At 40.8% G+C, this 21,693-nt stretch overlaps 1 protein-coding gene across 4 annotated transcripts in view; it reads right to left on the reverse strand.

The window, feature by feature from the left end:
- Positions 1-21,693, reverse strand: part of LOC126162537 (transmembrane protein 94) — a 501,552-nt gene that overhangs the window by 195,955 nt on the left and 283,904 nt on the right. For all 4 annotated transcript variants that reach the window (XM_049919114.1, XM_049919113.1, XM_049919112.1 and 1 more), the window contains one exon: positions 7,196-7,344. In XM_049919114.1, the coding sequence (XP_049775071.1) occupies positions 7,196-7,344 (149 nt within the window). The remainder of the gene's footprint in view (positions 1-7,195; positions 7,345-21,693) is intronic.

Genomic DNA, 21,693 nt, shown 5'->3' on the forward strand with positions numbered 1-21,693 from the left:
CATTTTGCATTGTTTTACTAAACACTTCGGCACAATTTTTGGTCGGCACATTTATATTGACGTCATTCGCAGTTGTTTGCATCAGTAAATTTTCTTCTCTTACCTTATTCCCCACAGTGCCTTTTTGCTTTTCCCATCGTTCATGCGAACTGTAACTTGCATTTTCACTGCGATCGAAAGTACTTGAAATGTGTTTTTGTGCACAAAGCTGGAGAAACTTTCGCAGGTTTTCCGAATTTGCACTTTGGCCTTGCTGTTTTTGCACTTTACATTTGACCACTTTTCCGTTATGGACAAACTATGTCGCGCAACTTTTAGCATGTTCAGTTCACTATTTTATTGTTGTATTTTCGAAATGTTCGTTTTCAAACTGCCGATTATGAACTGTAAGCTCGTTATGTGTTCATTCAGTTTCTTGATTTCGTCTTTACAATTTTCACACGATTTGTTTTTTACAGCAAAATTTATGTTTTTCTGGAAGGACACTTGCCTAACTTTTACTGTAGCCACCATCTTTTCTGAGTTGTGGGAAGGTAATGCGGGATTTCAATAAAGAAATCTTCCAGGGCATTCAAATTGGCAATGGGCACATTACATATATGGCCTATGCAGATGACACTGCACTATTAGCATGCACACAAGAAGATCTGAAAAAAAGTATCCAAACACTAGAGTTATTGGCAGCTAGGATCGGTCTACAAATTACCTCTGAAAAGACTGTATATGGCCATTGGAAGAAAGATCCAAAATGTTCAAGATTTACTTGTGAACCACACCAGGTATAAACATGTGAAAGAGTTCAACTATCTTGGATCAATTTTTACAGAAGTAACATCAACTGAAGCAGACATAAAAGCACGACTGTAGGCGGGAAACAGATGCTATCACTCTCTAGACGCTATATTAAAATGTAGAAGTGTTTCTCAACAACTAAAGCTACAGTTATGTAAGACATTAATAATACCAGTAGTATTTTATGGTTTCTCAAACCTGGAGCACTCGAAAACAAGACCTCAAATGACTGATTACATTTGAAAGGAAGGTCCCCACGAAAATATTTGGACCAGTCTGGGATCAGACTACTGGAGAATGGAGATGCCGTAACACAGAATTAGAAGAGCTGTACAAGGAGCCTAACATCTTGGGAGTGATGAGAAGCAAAAGACTGCAAAGGGCTGGACATTTAGTTAGAATGGAGGAAACAAGGTGGCCCAAAATTGGAATGCACCGGATCCCATCAGGCAGCAGACCAGTGTGAAGACCTAGAAAGAGGTGGATTGATGGAGTGAGAGACGACTTGTTGTAGCTGGGAGTCACGGAAAACTGGAGACAGATAGTAGAAGACAGAGACAGATGGAGAGCTCTAATTGTGGTGGCGCGCGGTCCACTGGACCTGATCGTGTGAATGAATGTATGATGATGTATTTAGGGAATGTTCTGAACTCATTCCGATGTTTGGTACACTTTCAGTTGATGATTTTGAGAAAATATTCAGCATTCTTGATGACTCTTATGTTTCACTTTCTAATGGAGAAGAATTAATTGATGCAGATGACCCAGAATATAACACATCCATTATTTCTGACAGTCCAGTTCCCATAGACAAAAGTGATGTCAAAGAAGATGATATACCTCTCACTGCATTAACACCACCACCACCGCCACCTGACCAACAGCCAACACCACCAACATCAGCTGCTTCTTGATTACAATGAAGGTGGAAGAGACATTTTTCACCTGAACATAAAGAGTTTTCCCAACGAACATTACCTCCAATAGACACAAATGAATTCAGCTACTTGCAATATTTTGAACAGTACACTGATGACACAATTTTGGAGTTAATGGTTGAAAAATCAAATCAATGATACTTATTGCAGGAAGGCCACTCTCTTGAGTTAAACCTCAAAGAACTTAAAGTTATCATTGGCATTAGTACTGTAGTGAGATGCTTACAGTATCCCCACATAAGAATGTACTGGGAGAACAGATGGTGTATTCCAGTAATCAACGACAACACATCACATAAAAGATTTTTCACACTACAAACAACTCTGACAGTGATGTTTTATGAAACAGTTCAATAGAAAGAACATAAAACATATCACCTTTGGAAACTATGACCACTTATTGACGGAATCAGGAATGGACGCCTGATGGAAACGAGGAAAAAATGTGTGTGTATAGATAAGATGATGGTGCCTTTTTCAGGTGAGTGCAAATCTCAAACAATATGTTCTTAACAAACCCAATCCAGTTGGCCCAAAAGTATCTGTTTTAGCCAATTCAAATGGAATTGTCCTAGATTCTATTTTATGCCAAGGTGAAATTCCTGAATTAATAGCGTCTCCACTCACAGTATTTACAATGATTGGTACTTCACAAATGAGAAACTAGTCAATGAGCTACTGAATCGAGGATTTCTATCTACTGGTACAATAAACAATCTTCGGGTTCCAAAAAAAGCATGACTAAAAGGTGATAAAGAAATAAGAAAAGAAGAACGACGTTCCTGTGATATGTTAGTTCGACAACATGAGATAATTTGCATTTAGAAGTGGCTGTGTAGAAAAAGCATGACCATGATGTCATCAATTTGTAGCAATAAACATTTTCATTCTTGCAAATGATATAATAAGAAAGGGAAGCAAAAAATTTGAGTTAAAAGAACAGCTTTGTCAAAAAATATAAAAAAAGCATGGGCATAGTGGACTTTTGCTGACAGAATGATGTCTTATTGTCTCTATGAGTGAGAACTAAAAAATGGACAATTAGGACCATTTTACATCTTCTAGATCTAAGTGTTGCCAAAGTGTTCCTAGTAGGAAGTTGCCTCAAATGCAAAAATATAAGCTTTCTTTAAGAGAAATGCTTATCTACGGTAATGAAGAAAACTCCCCGAAACCAAATGAAGATCCAGAAAATGGACTTCAAGAACCATCTGGCAAAAAGAAGTGTAATCCAATTTCCATGCCATGTGACAGCACAAGGAGAAGCAATGTGGCTTATATGCCAGAAATAGCTGGCAACAGACTGGAAAAAATGCAGAAAACCAGGCTGTAAAGGAAAAAACCAGAACTTCATGCCACAGGTGCAGTTTTCCTGTGTCTGGTTCTGAATTGAAACTGTTTTACCGAATTCCACTAGCATAATTGAGTCTGATTTGAACTGCAAATGCAGTGCCAATAGTTTATATTGTATTAACTTTTTTCTTTCTATGACTATATTTGTTCATGTAATACAAGGGTTGTACCAAAAGTAAGGTTCCCTTATTTTTTACAAATATAAAACATTGTTAATCGTTATTAATTTATACATCGTTGAAAAGTTTACACTTTTGTCTATTTTTCAACACAGTCTCCATTTTTTTTGAGAAACTTTTGAAGATGGTGCTCCAGCTTTTGTATTCCTAAGTCGAATAAGTCTCCCGCCAACCCGTTGAGGAGGCATGTGACCTCTGCTGGGAATTCATCATCGCTCTTGAAGCGTTTGCCTCCTAAGTGTTCCTTTAGGTTGGGGAAGAGGTGATAATCACTGGGGGCTAAGTCCGGGCTGTATGAGGGATGGGGCACAACAGTCCACCCAGATTTCTTCAGAAGCTCCTGTGTTTGACGAGTGACGTGGGGCCGAGCGTTGTAGTGAAAAAGCACTACTCCCCCCGTCAGTCTTACTCTCTGGCGATTCTGGATTGCTCACTGGAGTTTGGTCAATTTTCACAATATTTGTCTGAGTTTATTGTCAACCCAGGTTACATAAAATTGATGAGGAGTACCCCCTTCCGATCCCAAAACACAGTCGCCATAACCTTTCTTGTAGACTGCGTTTGTTTGAACTTCTTTGGCGGTGGTGAACCGGATTGAAGCCACTGATGAGATTGTTGTTTTGTTTAGAGGGTGTAATGAAACACCCACATTTCATCTCCCATGACGATAGAGTCCAACAACTTCTCCTTGTTGCCTCCCCCCTCACACTGTTCAAGAAACTCGCGAGGACAGTCAAGGCGTTACTCCTTGTGTCCATCAGTTAGCAACCAGGGGACCCAGCAAGCATGCACCTTGCAATAACCCAATGTTTCTGTTAAAGTTCTTTCAATTGTGCCATGGGAAGCCACAAGAATGCGTTCAACAAGTTCACGGACAACGACCCTCTGATCTTTGAGCAGCTCACTATTGATCTTCCAGACGATCACATTCAAAACTGGTGGTCTTCCACTCTATTCTTCATCATGAACTTCCGTGCGACCCTCAGCAAAAACCCTGCACCATTTGCGGACGTGCTGAATGGACATGTACTCTTCACCATAAACCTCAGTCAGTTGCCGATGAATCTCCACAGGCGGTAACTTCCTTGCATGGAGAAACTGGATTACTGCTCAAACCTAGCACTTGGTGGGAGCAGTGATCAACACTTCCATCTCTGATGGCTGCCAAGCCAACATTGAGCGTCGTAGCGGAATTGCAGATGGGTGGGCTCGAGAGTGGGGAAACTGTTGTCAGATTTAGAGATTTAGCCTTGCACCTTCCCTCAAGGCTGTAACTCATTGGGAACCTAACTTTTTGTACAGCCCTCGTATTTAGATAGTTTTGATTAATTTAGGCTCTAATATGGAATATGTTTAAAAATTGTGATATTTATGTGTATAACATAAACACATATAACATATTCTGATCACATAAAAAAATTTAAATATGATTTAATATTTTACTAGTAGAAAAACAATGCTTTAGACTCGAAGTCCACTATACTGTACCAATTATTCTGGAAAAAGCAATATTGGAAAAGATTTCTTGTTTTAATATGTACTGTAGGTACATTTGGTTACATAAAGAGATTATCTGCGATAAAATCAGATAAAAACACCTCTGGACCTCAGGATGTTAAGGCCAGGAGAATTCCAGGAGTGAAGGATAAGTTCTAAGAGTTCACATCTATGTAGTTTAGAAAAGGAGGTGCTGGACAGAGGGCTCCAGATGGCACAGGTTGTAAAGCACCGATTGAACTCAAGGATATTATGCTCGGCAGCATTTTGTGCCATTTAGTGGTCAACTCTATTCTTTGCCACAATTTGATTGTGTCCATTCATTCTGGTGGGGAGCTGGTTGGTGGTCATACCAACATAAAATGCTGTGCAGAAATTGCAGTAGAGTTGGTATCTGGCATGAGGGCTTTCACAGGTGTCCTGGTTCCCTGCCTCTTAATGGGATATTATAAGCCTGTGACAAGACTGGAGTAGGGAGTGCAAGGTTGGTGAATTGGGCAGGTATTGCACCTGGATCTACCACAGGTATATGACCACTGTGGCAAGGAGTTGGGAGTGGGGATAGCATGTGGATGAACTATAATTTTGTGTAAGGTAACTGGGCAACTGTGCCACTACTTTCATACTACAAATATCTATAATAATATTTAAATGTGGAATACTATAGCAGCTGTCATGAAAACAGGCATCTCAAAGTCATCTCACCATCTTTTAGTCATAATTTCAAATGTTAGTCACAATACACACACACACAAAAAAAAAAAAAAAAAAAAAAAAAAAAAAAAAAAAAAAAAAAAAAAACATTAGGCATCTCAACTTTTAGTCTAGAATATGATGGAGTACCTTCTAAAAGAACCCTTTCCAGCTTATATATATTCTTGACAAAAAATTTTTAGTCTAGAATATGATACGATGAAGTACTTTCTAAAAGAAAATTCTTTCCAGCTACTACACAAATATATAATTAACATTATAAGAAATTTTTAAGGAAAATAGTTTCTCACTTCAGCCGGCTGAAAAAAATAAATGTATATTCTGAAAGTTTATAGATGCATGTGATACACATTTCATCATTAAAACATAAAAGTACCACAAGACAAAAAAATAAAATACCATACGGGGTGTGAAACTGTTCTGCTGCGTATCAAAAAACGTCATTGCTGCTGAAGTTGTCTTCTGTTGGATCTTATAAAAACTTTGAGGGAGAAGGTTATTAAGAAAACTATAAAATTAATTTTGGTAACATCTGAGTCATCATTATTGTATTGTGCCTCCTATTAATCCATTTTATTCGCAAGAGGCTCTGTGTGTGGCAGCACACAAGTACCTGTATGCTGCTGTCAGGATTTTTGTTCCAATAGCTCGCCTTGTTATACTTGCTAATATTCCCTGCCATCCAAATTTTTTTATTTGTAGCTCTTACTTACTCTTTGGCACTGCACCCGCCATCCAAATCACTGATACATATTATAAAAAAGTAACTGTAAGTATTTTCAGGCCACTACTTCCGCTGAAGTCTATCAAAATACATTTGTGCTTATGGTTTTATGAAAGTAACATTTGTGCTTATGGTTTTATGAAAGTATACGTCCAGGCTACTGACATCAGCAAGCAATAAGTGCTTTGTACACAAAAGTTTGTTCTAGTGGCTGCAATGTCTCTGCATTCCATTAAAAATTTATGTCTGCCATTTTACCTTCTGAATCAAAAACCAAGTGAGCACAGAATTCTGAGCCAGAATAATTTTTTTCACCATCATCATCCTGTATTTTTCTAGCCTTCGGATACTCCCATCTGTTGCTGCAAGCTTATCTAAGTAAAGTTCTACGTACTAATCTTTTTATCAAAATTGTCTAAGTCCACAGATTTCTGTTTTCAATCGCCTTCGTTGGAGAATCAAAACACATGCTCACATCTAGAGATTCTGCTGACATTACTGTGCTGAAATACCACAATGTTTTATTGTCATTTTATGTACTTGTGCAAAAGTTAAATTATTCCTGGTTACTTCATTGTTAGCAGTCAGTAGAAAAGTTCAGTACATTCGATACGAAAGTTTCAGATTGTTTTCGAAAAGACACATCAATGCACTGTCCCAGAGAGGACTGAAACCACACAAGAACATATGATATTGGAATGAAACACTGAGCATTCAGCTGGTGCTGACATACTGCACAGCCAACAGTGTGGCAACAAATCTATGAGGCAGGTAAATCACAGCACTGTGGACTTTAAGCAGCGTGTGTGACCTTGAGGTGTCTAATTTCGTGACAGCCACCATATTTGGGAAACAACAACATTACCATTACTACAGTGACATACAAAATCAAATGTTTGACACAACAATATTTGTGACACAAAATGATGTAAGTTATTTTGACTGTCCAGGAAGTTTGCATGTTAATACTACAAATTATTTTTTTTCTTGTGTATTACCTGTTACGCTCACTCAGCAAAGATATATGGCAGTTCCAACCACTCTCCAGGCCCATTTTTTCTGAGAAAACACGTGAACGAAGTTCATTCTCTTTACTGAAGTGTACAAATCGGATACAAGCTCTTTCTAACTGCTCTATAAGTTGAACCTGTTGACAAAATCAAATACTTATCAGAATAAACAAGCACAACCACAATCACTGGAGAACTGTTAAAATTAAGACAAAAGTACTAAAGGATGGATTCGTTTTCTGAGAAACTTGATTGTGTTAGAATACACAGAATTAACGAACTTGATAGTTCACCTCCTACTGTGTAAAATATCACTGATGCTCAATCAAAGTAGCAGGAAATTCACTCTTATAAAAGTTTAAGTTACAAACACGAGAATGAAAGGGCTGGCTGATATGTTAAGCATCCAAGGGAAGGACAGACAAATGCTGAGAGTGTATAAATTAGCCAAATGTAGCTGAGGATAATACAAGTCTCTGGGCCAAAGAGAAGACTCATAGATCAGGGGAGAAACAGAAGGCCGAACTGGACATCGACTTTTTCCACTACTATCCATACAATGAAACTGTCAACTAACGAAATAGAATCTGCAATTATTTCTGCTAGATTTACTAAACACAAGGAATTAGTGCACTGTGATGGCATGATATAGCATGTTGACAGCTGCTGTCTATATGCTGTGGAGCAAGAGATGTATGTTCCTTGACAACTTAGAAGGTAAAACTTGGCTTTAAAACAATTTTAAAAAGGTATGTGAATTTTTCAACAGCATCAGACCTGAAATTCAACTAAACCAGTTTTCTGAGAATCATTTTGTGATAACAAGCAGCATTAAGGAAATTGAAAGCTTATCTTCAATTGTGAGAGATGTTGTCAATCGACTATTTAGAAACATTCACAGTTTTCAAATTTTAGATTATCCACACACACTCACAGTAGGAAGACACTTGATAGATAATTTATATCTGTGACTTTAGCCCAACACCCATAAACTATCATTACCATACACCACTATACAGTTATTATAGGAGGTTCAAATGAAATTGATGGAAACCAGGCAGATGCTGTTTAAAAAAAGTGCTTTTGAAGATGACTCATGCAGGAGTAGTAGTGGTAGTGAAATCAGTTGCTTGTTAACCCTTGAGTGGGTGCACTTATATATCATGTGTACCAATCACACATAACATTGTCTAGTAACATTCCATTGTTGTTTTACTATTACAATCCCATACCTATCCCTTTATTGTGTTGCCACATGTCCAAGACAGTGCAATAATATAAAACAAACAGTGAGTTAGGGAGGGAGAACCTTAGAATCTGTGCAAGAAAATGACCCAGCTTCTAAGCTAACAACACAGTGCCACAATGACGTAGTTAGTAATCAAATAATTGGTAGGCAGGGATTTGATGCAACAGCAGTGTTTAATGGGGGTCATTACTGTAGGGTAACAATTGTATGCAGCAACAGAGTAATATAACGAAAGTTTATTTAATTATTGTTTACATAAAAAGTGATTTAGCACATATAACTGAAAATTATTTTATGAGTGTTTAATTCAACAAAGTTTGAACAGTGATTTTACTCATACATGTTTACCTTAACAACATAAGGGCAGCTATTCCTTACATGTGAACGAAATATGCCGAGTGCATGTTCAAGGGTTAAATAATTACTTTACACAGCTGTTGTTGTTGTTGTTGCTGTTGTGGTCTTCAGTCCTGAGACTGGTTTGATGCAGCTCTCCACGCTACTCTATCCTGTGCAAGTTTCTTCATCTCCCAGTACCTACTGCAGCCTACATCCTTCTGAATCTGCTTAGTGTATTCGTCTCTTGGTCTCCCTCTATGATTTTTACCCTCCACGCTGCCCTCCAGTACTACATTGGTGATCCCTTGATGCATCAGAACATGTCCTACCAACCGATCCCTTCTTCTAATCAAGTTGTGCCACAAACTCCTCTTCTCCCCAATTCTATTCAATACCTCTACATTAGTTATGTGATCTACCCATCTAACCTTCAGCATTCTTCTGTAGCACCACATTTCGAAAGCTTCTATTCTCTTCTTGTCCAAACTAGTTATCGTCCATGTTTCATTTCCATACATGGCTGCACTCAATACAAATACTTTCAGAAACGACTTCCTGACACTTAAATCAATACTCGATGTTAACAAATTTCTCTTCTTCAGAAACGCTTTCCTTGCCATTGCCAGTCTACATTTGATATAATCTCTACTTCGGCCATCATCAGTTATTTTGCTCCCCAAATAGCAAAACTCCTTTACTACTTTTAACTGTATCATTTCCTAATATAATTCCCTAAGCATCACCCGACTTAATTCGACTACATTCAATTATCCTTGTTTTGCATTTGTTGATGTTCATCTTATACCCTCCTTTCAAGACACTGTCCATTCCGTTCAACTGCTCTTCCAAGTCCTTTGCTGTCTCTGACAGAATTACAATGTCATCGGCGAACCTCGAAATTTTTATTTCTTCTCCGTGGATTTTAATACCTACTCCAAACTTTTCTTTTGTTTCCTTTACTGCTTGCTCAATATACAGATTGAATAGCATCAGGGAGAGGCTACAACCCTATCACACTCCCTTCCCAACCACTGCTTCCCTTTCATGTCCCTCGACTCTTATAACTGCCATCTGGTTTCTGTACAAATTTTAAATAGCCTTTCGCTCCGTGTATTTTACCCCTGCCACTGATAGTTCGGTAATTTTCACATCTGTCAACACCTGCTTTCTTTGGGATTGGAATTATTATATTCTTCTTGAAGTCTGAGGGAATTTCGCCTGTCTCATACATCTTGCTCACCAGATGGTAGAGTTTTGTCAGGACTGGCTCTCCCAAGGCCGTGAGTAGTTCTAATGGAATGTTGTCTACTCCCGGGGCCTTGGTTCGACTTAGATCTTTCAGTGCTCTGTCAAAATCTTCACAAAGTAGCGTATCTCCCATTTCATCTTCATCTACATCCTCTTCCATTTCCATAATACTGTCCTCAAGTATATCGCCCTTGTATAGACCCTCTATATACTCCTTCCACCTTTCTGCTTTCCCTTCTTTGCTTAGAACTGGGTTTCCATCTGAGCTCTTGATGTTCATACAAGTGGTTCTCTTTTCTCCAAAGGTCTATTTTATTTTCCTGTAGACAGTATCTATCTTACCCGTTGTGAGATAAGCCTGTACATCCTTACATTTGTCCTCTAGCCATCCCTGCTTAGCCATTTTACACTTCCTGTCGATCTTATTTTTGAGACGTTTTTATTCCTTTTTGCCTTCTTCACTTACTGCATTTTTGTATTTTCTCCTTTCATCAATTAAAGTCAGTATCTCATCTGTTAACCAAGCATTTCTACTAGCCCTCGTCTTTTTACCTACTTGATCCTCTGCTGCCTTCACTATTTCATTCCTCAAAGCTACCCATTCTTCTTCTACTGTATTTCTTTCCCACATTCCTGTCTATTGTTCCCTTATGCTCTCCCTGAAACACTGTACAACCTCTGGTTTAGTCAGTTTATCCAGATCCCATCTCCTTAAATTCCCACCTTTTTTGCAGTTTCTTCAGTTTTAATCTACAGTTCATAACCAATAGATTGTGGTCAGAGTCCACATCTGCCTCTGGAAATGTCTTACAATTTAAAACCTGGTTCCTAAATCTCTGTCTTACCATTATATAATCTATCTGGAACCTTCTAGTATCTCCAGGGTTCTTCCATATATACAACCTTGTTTCATGATTCTTGAACCAAGTGTCAGCTATGATAAAGTTATGCTCTGTGCAAAATTCTACCAGACAGCTTCCTCTTGCATTTCTTAGCCCCAATCCATATTGAACTACTACGTTTTCCTCTCTTCCTTTTCCTACTGTCGAATTCCAGTCACCCATGACTATTAAATTTTCGTCTCCCTTCACTACCTGAATAATTTCTTTTATTATCTCATCATACATTTCATCAATTTCTTCGTCATCTGCAGAGCTAGTTGGCATATAAACTTGTACTACTGTAATAGGGGAGGGCTTCGTGTCTATCTTGGTCACAATAATGTGTTCACTATGCTGTTTGTAGTAGCTTACCCGCACTCCTATTTTTTTATTCATTATTAAACCTACTCCTGCAATACCCCAATTTGATTTTGTATTTATAACCCTGTATTCACCTGACCAAAGATCTCATTTCCTCCTGCCACCGAACGTCACTAATTCCCACTATATCTAACTTTAACCTTTCCACTTCCCTTTTTAAATTTTCTAACGTCTGTGTCCATGCCCCCGATTGTGTGTGTGTGTGTTGTAGAGAGAAAGAGGGAGGGGGGGCGGGGGGGGGGGGGGGGTTGGAATTGTGAATGTGACTGATCTATAAAGAAGACTTCACGCAGCACAGGAACTTCATTTGAACATTTGAATACAGGAAGGAAGAACTCCAACTGTGCCATAATAGAAGGAGCAACAAGGAATCTTCATGTAAGTGATGGGAAGTGCACAGAGATCTTGTTCACACTTGGAAAAATCCTATGGAGCAAAAAAAAAAAAAAAAAAAAAATATTATAATTGTAATTGTAATTGTGGTGTCTGTATATGTGTGGATGGATATGTGTGTGTGCGCGCGAGTGTATGCCCGTCCTTTTTCCCCCTAAGGTAAGTCTTTCCGCTCCCAGGACTGGAATGACTCCTTACCCTCTCCCTTAAAACCCACATCCTTTCGTCTTTCCCTCTCCTTCCCTCTTTCCTGATGAGGCAACAGTTTGTTGCGAAAGCTTGAATTTTGTGTGTATGTTTGTGTTCGTTTGTGTGTCTGTCGACCTGCCAGCACTTTCATTTGGTAAGTCACATCATCTTTGTTTTTAGGTATATTTTTCCTACGTGGAATGTTTCCTTCTATTTTATATATATATATATATATATATATATATATATATATATATATATATATATATATGATGAAGCAACCGTTTGTTGCAAAAGCTTGAATTTTGTGTGTATGTTTGTGTTTGTTTGTGTGTCTATTGACCTGCCAGCGCTTTTGTTATATAAAAATAGAGGGAAACATTCCACGTGGGAAAAATATATCTAAAATATATATCTAAATATATCTAAAATATATCTAAACTCTTTGCCTTTGAATATGTCTGCTTGTGTCTGTATATGTGTGGATGGATATGTGTGTGTGTGCGAGTGTATACCCGTCCTTTTTCCCCCTAAGGTAAGTCTTTCCGCTCCCGGGATTGGAATGACTCCTTACCCTCTCCCTTAAAATCCACATCTACATCCACATCTACATCCATACTCCGCAAGCCACCTGACGGTGTGTGGCGGAGGGTACCTTGAGTACCTCTATCAGTTCTCCCTTCTATTCCAGTCTCGTATTGTTCGTGGAAAGAAGGATTGTCGGTATGCCTCTGTGTGGGCTCTAATCTCTCTAATTTTATCCTCATGGTCTCTTCGCGAGATATACGTAGGAGGGAGCAATATACTGCTTGACTCTTCGGTGAAGGTATGTTCTCGAAACTTTGACAAAAGCCCGTACCGAGCTACTGAGCGTCTCTCCTGCAGAGTCTGCCACTGGAGTTTATCTATCATCTCCGTAACGCTTTCGCGATTACTGAATGATCCTGTAACGAAGCGCGCTGCTCTCCGTTGGATCTTCTCTATATCTTCTATCAACCCTATCTGGTACGGATCCCACACTGCTGAGCAGTATTCAAGCAGTGGGCGAACAAGCGTACTGTAACCTACTTCCTTTGTTTTCGGATTGCATTTCCTTAGGATTCTTCCAATGAATCTCAGTCTGGCATCTGCTTTACCGACGCTCAACATTATATGATCATTCCATTTTAAATCACTCCTAATGCGTACTCCCAGATAATTTATGGTATTAACTGCTTCCAGTTGCTGACCTGCTATTTTGTAGCTAAATGATAAAGGATCTATCTTTCTGTGTATTCGCAGCACATTACACTTGTCTACATTGAGATTCAATTGCCATTCCCTGCACCATGCGTCAATTCGTTGCAGATCCTCCTGCATTTCAGTACAATTTTCCATTGTTACAACCTCTCGATACACCACAGCATCATCTGCAAAAAGCCTCAGTGAACTTCCGATGTCATCCACCAGGTCATTTATGTATATTGTGAATAGCAACGGTCCTATGACACTCCCCTGCGGCACACCTGAAATCACTCTTACTTCGGAGGACTTCTCTCCATTGAGAATGACATCCTTTCGTCTTTCCCTCTCCTTCCCTCTTTCCTGACGAAGCAACCGTTGGTTGCGAAAGCTAGAATTTTGTGTGTATGTTTGTGTTTGTTTGTGTGTCTATCGACGTGCCAGCACGTAAGTCACATCATCTTTGGAAAGATGATGAGACTTGCCAAACAAAAGCGCTGGCAGGTCGATAGACACACAAACAAACACAAACATACACACAAAATTCAAGCTTTCGCAACAACTGGTTGCTTCGTCAGGAAAGAGGGAAGGAGAGGGAAAGACGAAAGGATATGGGTTTTAAGGGAGAGGGTAAGGAGTCATTCCAATACCGGGAGCGGAAAGATTTACCCTAGGGGGAAAAAAAAGGACAGGTATACACTCGCACACACACACACATATCCATCCGCACATACACAGACACAAGCAGACATTTGTAAAGGCAAAGAGTTTGGGCAGAGATGTCAGTCGAGGCGGAAGTACAGAGGCAAAGATGTTGTTGAAAGACAGGTGAGGTATGAGCGGCAGCAAATTGAAATTAGAAATTAGCAGAGATTGAGGCCTGGTGGATAGCAAGAAGAGAGGATATGCTGAAGGGCAAGTTCCCATCTCCGGAGTTCTGACAAGTTGGTGTTAGTGGGAAGTATCCAGATAACCCAGACGGTGTAACACTGTGCCAAGATGTGCTGGCCCCTCCTTCTATTTTTGCCAGTAGTTTCACTTTGTATTCACCTTCTCCTTTTTACCGTAATCTACTATACAATTTTATCCCGCCGATATATACTCCATAATACGTAATAATACGTAACCCACTTCCAAACCATAACAAAAAAATTCTTTTTTCCGCTTTCAACACTATCGCTGCTATAAAATCCACCGTTTCTAGTTCACAAACAGTTCCTTTCACCTATTAAACAACCTTTTCGACTAGTTCTAATAACTTTTGCTTTATTTCCATTTCCGTTTTTCTCACATCACCGATCATTTTTAGCAGCTTCCCACAGGTTTTAACGTCATTATTTCTTCATCAGACAATTGTTAGGCTCATTTCCATAATCTGCCACCACCAAACCACTCCTTTTAATACATCCTCACATAGTTTTTTCGAAATTTTCCTGAATTTCTCCACCCTTAACGTGTTTTGGCGGCAACACAACCACCTAACCTTTATGCACATCGTTGTCTACCTACACAAGTTCACCACAGGATCAAAATAGCCCAGCTCTAACCAACACTTTTTCGCCTTTTTTCACACCAGATCTCCATTTGCTTTCTAGTTCATCTTTATCTCTCCCCATATATTTTTATATTTATTTTCATTTCAGCCTCATGTTGCTTTCCACCATCTAATACCATGTCACCCTCACAACACCTCCACGACGACCCCATTAAGTTTTATTTACATTCCCTCCGCAAACATGCCTTCGCCCTAGCCAGATTACACTCCCATATTTTATTTTCTCAGGCTTGTCTGACATTTGGCATCACCCCCAAAGGCCTCACACTTAAAGTTCCCATCTCTGGCTGCAACCCTTCTTTCCATCAGTCCCTATACCAGTTCCAAACTGAACAATCCACTGCCCTCACCCACCTAATCCTTCACCTACACATCCACTCAGCCAATCAACACACCCGTAAACTCCTATCCTTAATAAAAGTCCTCAATCTTTCCTCTCCCACATCCACACCGGCTGTTCAGAGCATCCTCCTACAGGCCAACCGCAAATTAGAACAGCATGCCACCCTCCACCTTAAAAAACTATCCAATCTCCTGGTTTCCCACCTCCGGAAAGGCAACTCACTCACCCTTCACAACCTTTCCAGCAAACCTCAACCTCCTCTCATTGCACACAAACCCAGTCTCTCCCATCTACTCAATCTCCCACTTCCAGCTCCACTCCCTCCAAAACCTCAAAATTCCAATCAACACAATCTGGAACCACAACACCCCAAGTCAGTAGTTAACCTTTCCTCCAAACCTCTCTCCCAATCCGAAACCTCTGTCCTATCCAAAGGCCTCACCTTCAGACCCACTCCCAGATTCAACCAAACAGCCCTTGTCAAAGATTTACTGTCCTACACCCGTACTCTCTGCTGGAAATATCACTTTGCCATGAAGAAAAATGATCCTAATCCTACTCCTAATGATCCAACTCCCCAAGACGCTATCCAAATTGAACCCTGCCTGGAACAGTTCCGTCCTCCGTCACAGCAGGACCCACCTCCTCTTCCTCAAAATCACCCTCTCCAAACCTTCCAGGAATTTCTGACTTCCAGCCTTGCCTCTCAATCCTTCTTAAAAAACCTTAATCCTACTCCCAACATCACCACTGCTGAAGCCCAGGCTATCCGTGATCTGAAGGCTGACCAATCCATCGTCATTCTTCCGGCGGACAAGGGTTCCACGACTGTGGTACTTGATCGTCGGGAGTATGTGGCTGAGGGACTGCGTCAGCTTTCAGACAACACTACTTACAAAGTTTGCCAAGGTAATCCCATTCCTGATGTCCAGGCGGAGCTTCAAGGAATCCTCAGAACCTTAGGCCCCCTACAAAACCTTTCACCTGACTCCATCAACCTCCTGACCCCACCAACACCCCGCACCCCTACCTTCTACCTTCTTCCTAAAATTCACAAACCCAATCATCCCGGCCGTCCCATTGTAGCTGGTTACCAAGCCCCCACAGAACGCATCTCTGCCTACGTAGATTAACACGTTCAACCCATTACATGCAGTCTCCCATCCTTCATCAAAGACACCAACCACTTTCTCGAACGCCTGGAATCCCTACCCAGTCTGTTACCCCCGGAAACCATCCTTGTAACCATTGATGCCACTTCCTTATACACAAATATTCCGCATGTCCAGGGCCTCGCTGCGATGGAGCACTTCCTTTCACGCCGATCACCTGCCACCCTACCTAAAACCTCTTTCCTCATTACCTTAGCCAGCTTCATCCTGACCCACAACTTCTTCACTTTCGAAGGCAAAACATACCAACAATTAAAGGGAACAGCCATGGGTACCAGGATGGCCCCTCGTACACCAACCTATTCATGGGACGCTTAGAGGAAGCCTTCTTGGTTACCCAGGCCTGCCAACCCAAAGTTTGGTACAGATTTATTGATGACATTTTCATGATCTGGACTCACAGTGAATAAGAACTCCAGAATTTCCTCTCCAACCTCAACTCCTTTGTCCTTTGGTTCCATCAGATTCACCTGGTCCTACTCTAAATCCCATGCCACTTTCCTTGACGTTGACCTCCACCTGTCCAAAGGCCAGCTTCACACATCCGTCCACATCAAACCCACCAACAAGCAACAGTACCTCCATTATGACAGCTGCCACCCATTCCACATCAAACGGTCCCTTACCTACAGCCTAGGTCTTCGTGGCAAACGAATCTGCTCCAGTCCGGAATCCTTGAACCATTACACCAACAACCTGAAAACAGCTTTCGCATCCCGTAACTACCCTCCCGACCTGGTACAGAAGCAAATAACCAGAGCCACTTCCTCATCTCCTCAAACCCGGAACCTCCCACAGAAGAGCCCCAAAAGTGCCCCACTTGTGACAGGATACTTTCCGGGACTGGATCAGACTCTGAATGTGGCTCTCCAGCAGGGATACGACTTCCTCAAATCCTGCCCTGAAATGAGATCCATCCTTCATGAAATCCTCCCCACTCCACCTAGAGTGTCTTTCCGCCGTCCACCTAACCTTTGTAACCTCTTAGTTCATCCCTATGAAATCCCCAAACCACCTTCCCTACCCTCTGGCTCCTACCCTTGTAACTGCCCCCGGTGTAAAACCTGTCCCATGCACCCTCCCACCACCACCTACTCCAGTCCTGTAAACCGGAAGGTGTACACGATCAAAGGCAGAGCCACGTGTGAAAGCACCCACGTGATTTACCAGCTGACCTGCCTACACTGTGAAGCCTTCTATGTGGGAATGACCAGCAACAAACTGTCCATTCGCATGAATGGACACAGGCAGACAGTGTTTGTTGGTAATGAGGATCACCCTGTGGCTAAACATGGCTTGGTGCACGGCCAGCACATCTTGGCACAGAGTTACACCGTCCGGGTTATCTGGATACTTCCCACTAACACCAACCTGTCAGAACTCCGGAGATGGGAACTTGCCCTTCAGCATATCCTCTCTTCTCGCTATCTGCCACGCCTCAATCTCCGCTAATTTCTAATTTCAATTTGCCGCCGCTCATACCTCACCTGTCTTTCAACATCATCTTTGCCTCTGTACTTCTGCCTCGACTGACATCTCTGCCCATACTCTCTGCCTTTACAAATGTCTGCTTGTGTCTGTGTATACGCGGATGGATATGTGTGTGTGTGCAAGTGTATACCTGTCCTTTTTTCCCCCTAAGGTAAGTCTTTCCGCTCCCGGGATTGGAATGACTCCTTACCCTCTCCCTTAAAACCCACATCCTTTCGTCTTTCCCTCTCCTTCCCTCTTTCCTGATGAAGCAACCGTTTGTTGCGAAAGCTTGAATTTTGTGTGTATGTTTGTGTTTGTCTGTGTGTCTATCGACCTGCCAGCGCTTTTGTTTGGTAAGTCTCATCATCTTTGTTTTTAGATATATATATATATATATAAGTTCAGATTCTCCCATCAGCAGATCTGAGAGATAATCAATCAAGTATCTGTTGACACTACAGTAAAATAATCAGTGTCCAAAAACTGAAACACTATAGCAACACATTATTTTCTACTCAGAAATGGAAAGGAAGGAAGGTTGGTGTCTGACATTCTGTCATTTATAAGGTTATTAAAGATAGAGTAAAAGCTTGGACTGGGGAAGAATGAGGAAGGAAATGAACTGTGTCCTTTACAAAGGAAACATCCCAGCAGTTGTCCTGAATGATTTAGGATAATCATAGAAAACCTAAATCTAGATGGCCAGACAGGGATCCAGCAAAGAACTCCATTTTCACAATGAAAGTGCATGTCATGTCAGAATCCCATAAAAGTCAAAATTAGTAATACAAACTGTAAACTTTCCATTTCATACACATGGAATCTTTATTTTGGAGCCCTATTCAGGTGATCACAAGCACTCTAGGCCAGTTTTACTCTTCTGTTCGTATCTTTCTCATTTAGCTGTCATCTTTGGCTGACTTAACCACACAACAACATGAACTTCTTCTATGAAGACACTGTTAATTACCACAATTTTTTTAAAGTATTAATTACAATTTATTTTATTATAAGGAGGACACACATATAAAGGTACTGAAATTTGCAAGCTTTCCGAGCCAGTGGCTCTTTCTTCTGGCAGAAGCATTGAAAGGAAAGGAAGAGGGGTGAAGGGAAAAAACTGGTGAGGTTTGGGATACACAGAGAGTTTTGAAAAGTTGCCCAAACTCTTGGTCAGGGGAGACTTATAAGACCGGACGAGAAGGAAAGACTGATTGTTAGGGACTGCACTGGATGAGATTTGATAACCTTGGAGTTTAAAGGTGGAAGATAAGGTAATTGGCAAGAGAGAGATTGTTGACATTACTTAATAAGAGTGGAAAACTAAGTGCACTGTATGTGGTGGTGGTGGTGGTGGTGGTGGTGGTGGTGGTGGTGGTGGAGGGGATAGACAACTAAAGGGGAGAGAAGAAAGAAATAGTATTGAGAAGAAATGATTACATTCAATAAACTAATGTACATTAAGGCCAGGTGGGTGGCATGGAAGAAGAACATGTAAAAGCAGATCCCGTCTGTGGAGTTCTGAGAATCCAGATGGGACATTTAATGAAACTAGCATAGAAGTCAAGACTTTCATGTTGAAGAACATGTTCTGCAACAGGATATTGTGTGTTGCCAATACTCACCCTCTGCCTATGCCCTTTCCCTCTCATGACTTGGTGGTAGTCGAGTAAATTTAAAAGGCCGAAGTGTTTATATAACAACTGGTATACAACTTGTGTCATTTCACAGGTGGCTCTTATTTTGATAGTATGTTTTGCCAGTTCAATGGGAAATCACCACTGGAATCGCTTCCCTAGACGCTCATGCGGTGGATATCTCTGATGAGGCTTCCCCCATGACAAGACCTGCCATAAGGCAGAACACAAAGTTCTTTTTAAGTTTGCCAGTTACATGGTTGGTAAAGGTGGTGACAGGAGGGTGCAGTGGGCAAGTCTTACAAGGGGGTACCATCACTGGTGCATGAGCCACTGAGTAAGGAAATAGGTGCAGAAGGAGCATAGGGTCTGACAAGGATAGTATGGAGATTGGGAGGGTTATGGAAAGTTATTCTAGGTCTGATGAGCAAAATGTTGGATAGAATGGATCCTATTCCAAGACATGTTTTAGGAAGTCATAGCCTTGTCGAAGAAGCTGATTGATACATTCAAGACCTGGTAAACACATTCAGTGAACGTTGAGTTAAGAATGGTGGTATACTGCTGCAAAGATTCTGCATGTGAACAAATACAGGCACGAGAGGGAATGTTTGACATGGAAAGTATGGCAACTGTCAAAACGTAAGTACTGTTGTTTGTTAGTAGGTCTCATCTCAGCCTTCACTGGAAATGATTACCCCACCAGCAAAGTTAAAATGAAGATTTCCAGGCCATCACATCCAATCATCATACAGCTGATCCCTCCAAAAAATAACTGAAGAGTACACCTTTTGTCACTCATTACTATCCTGGTATAGGATGTATCAATCAGCTACTTCGATGAGGTTTTGACTCCCTAAAATCATGCCCTAGAGTAGGATCCATTCTGTCTGACATTTCACCCATCACACCTAGAATAGCTTTTCATAACCCTCCCAATATCTGCGTTATCTTTGTCAGACCCTACACTCCTTCGCCCATTTCCTTACTCAATAGGTCCTACCCCAGAGATGGTCCCCAATGTAAGACTTGGCCTATGCACCCTCTTACCACCACCTATACCAGCCCTGCAACTCCAAAACATACTACCAAAGGAAGAGCCATCTGTGAAGCAACACACGTCATGTGACAGCTGTTATGTAAACACTGTTTAGTGTTTTACATTTAAATGACTACCACCAAGTTATCAATTAGCATGAATGAGCATAGGCAGAGGGTGTATATTGGCAACATATAATAATCCAGTGTACAGCACGCTTTACTATATGACAGCTGCGGCCTCGGTGTGTGTTTCACAACATGTGCCATTTGGATTCTTCTCCATGACAGAAGTTTCTAAGAACTTTGTAGGTGGGAATTGGCGTTACTATATGTCCTTGGTTCTCGAGACCCATCTAGCCTTAATTTACATTAATTTCTTGGGTTTCAGCATTTATTGTCAGTAAATATTCCTTTCTTCACTGCTTTTTAGTTTTCTATATCTTTTTATTTTTTGACCTGATTATTTCTGCCCCCCCCCCCTTACCACCACCCCACCACCACACAATGCACTCAGCTTTCCACTCTTATTTACTCATTCACAATGTTTTGTCAGTAATCTCTTCCTTGCGTATTATCTTACTGCTTCCCCTATAAGCTCTCAGGTTTTCAAATCTTGTCTGATGCAGTCCCCAACAACAAGTCTTTCCTTCTCATCCTGTCCGTTAAATCTCCCCTGATCTGGGGTTCTTTCTGAGCTCTCCCTACTTCCTAAACCTCACCAGTCCTTTTTCTTCATCCCTCTTCCTTCCCCTTCAACACTTCTGGTAGAAGAAAGAGTCACTGGCTCCGAAAGATTGCACATTTCAATATGTCTGCTTGTGTCTGTTATGTGTGGATAGATGTGTGTATGTGTGTGTGTGTGTGTGTGTGTGTGTGTGTGTGTGTGAGTGTATACCTGTCCCTTTTTTCCCCCAAGGTAAGTCTTTCCACTCACGGGATTGGAATGACTCCTTACCCTCTCCCTTAAAACCCACATCCTTTCGTCTTTCCCTCTTTCCTGATGAAGCAACCGTGGATTGCGAAAGCTTGAAATTTGTGTGTGTGTTTGTTGTTGTTATTGTTTCTATCAACGTACCAACGCTTTCATTTGGTAAGTTACAGAATCTTTGTTTTAGATATATTTTTCCCATGTGGAATGTTTCCCTCTATTATTTATATATATATGTGTGTGTGTGTGTGTGTGTGTGTGTTCTCTTGCTGTTGCTTGACGAGTAGACTTATCATAAATCCAATTACATTATATTTTCAAAAATTGTTTTGTTTATGTTAATCTTACGATAAATAATTTACAGGCTAAAGGTAATAATTCACTGAATAGTGAAGCTGCTGAGTTGTCAAAAGGCATATAAAAAGACTGAGAATGT

The sequence above is a fragment of the Schistocerca cancellata genome, chromosome 2 (assembly GCF_023864275.1).
Source record: "Schistocerca cancellata isolate TAMUIC-IGC-003103 chromosome 2, iqSchCanc2.1, whole genome shotgun sequence".
Classification (NCBI taxonomy): domain Eukaryota; kingdom Metazoa; phylum Arthropoda; class Insecta; order Orthoptera; family Acrididae; genus Schistocerca; species Schistocerca cancellata.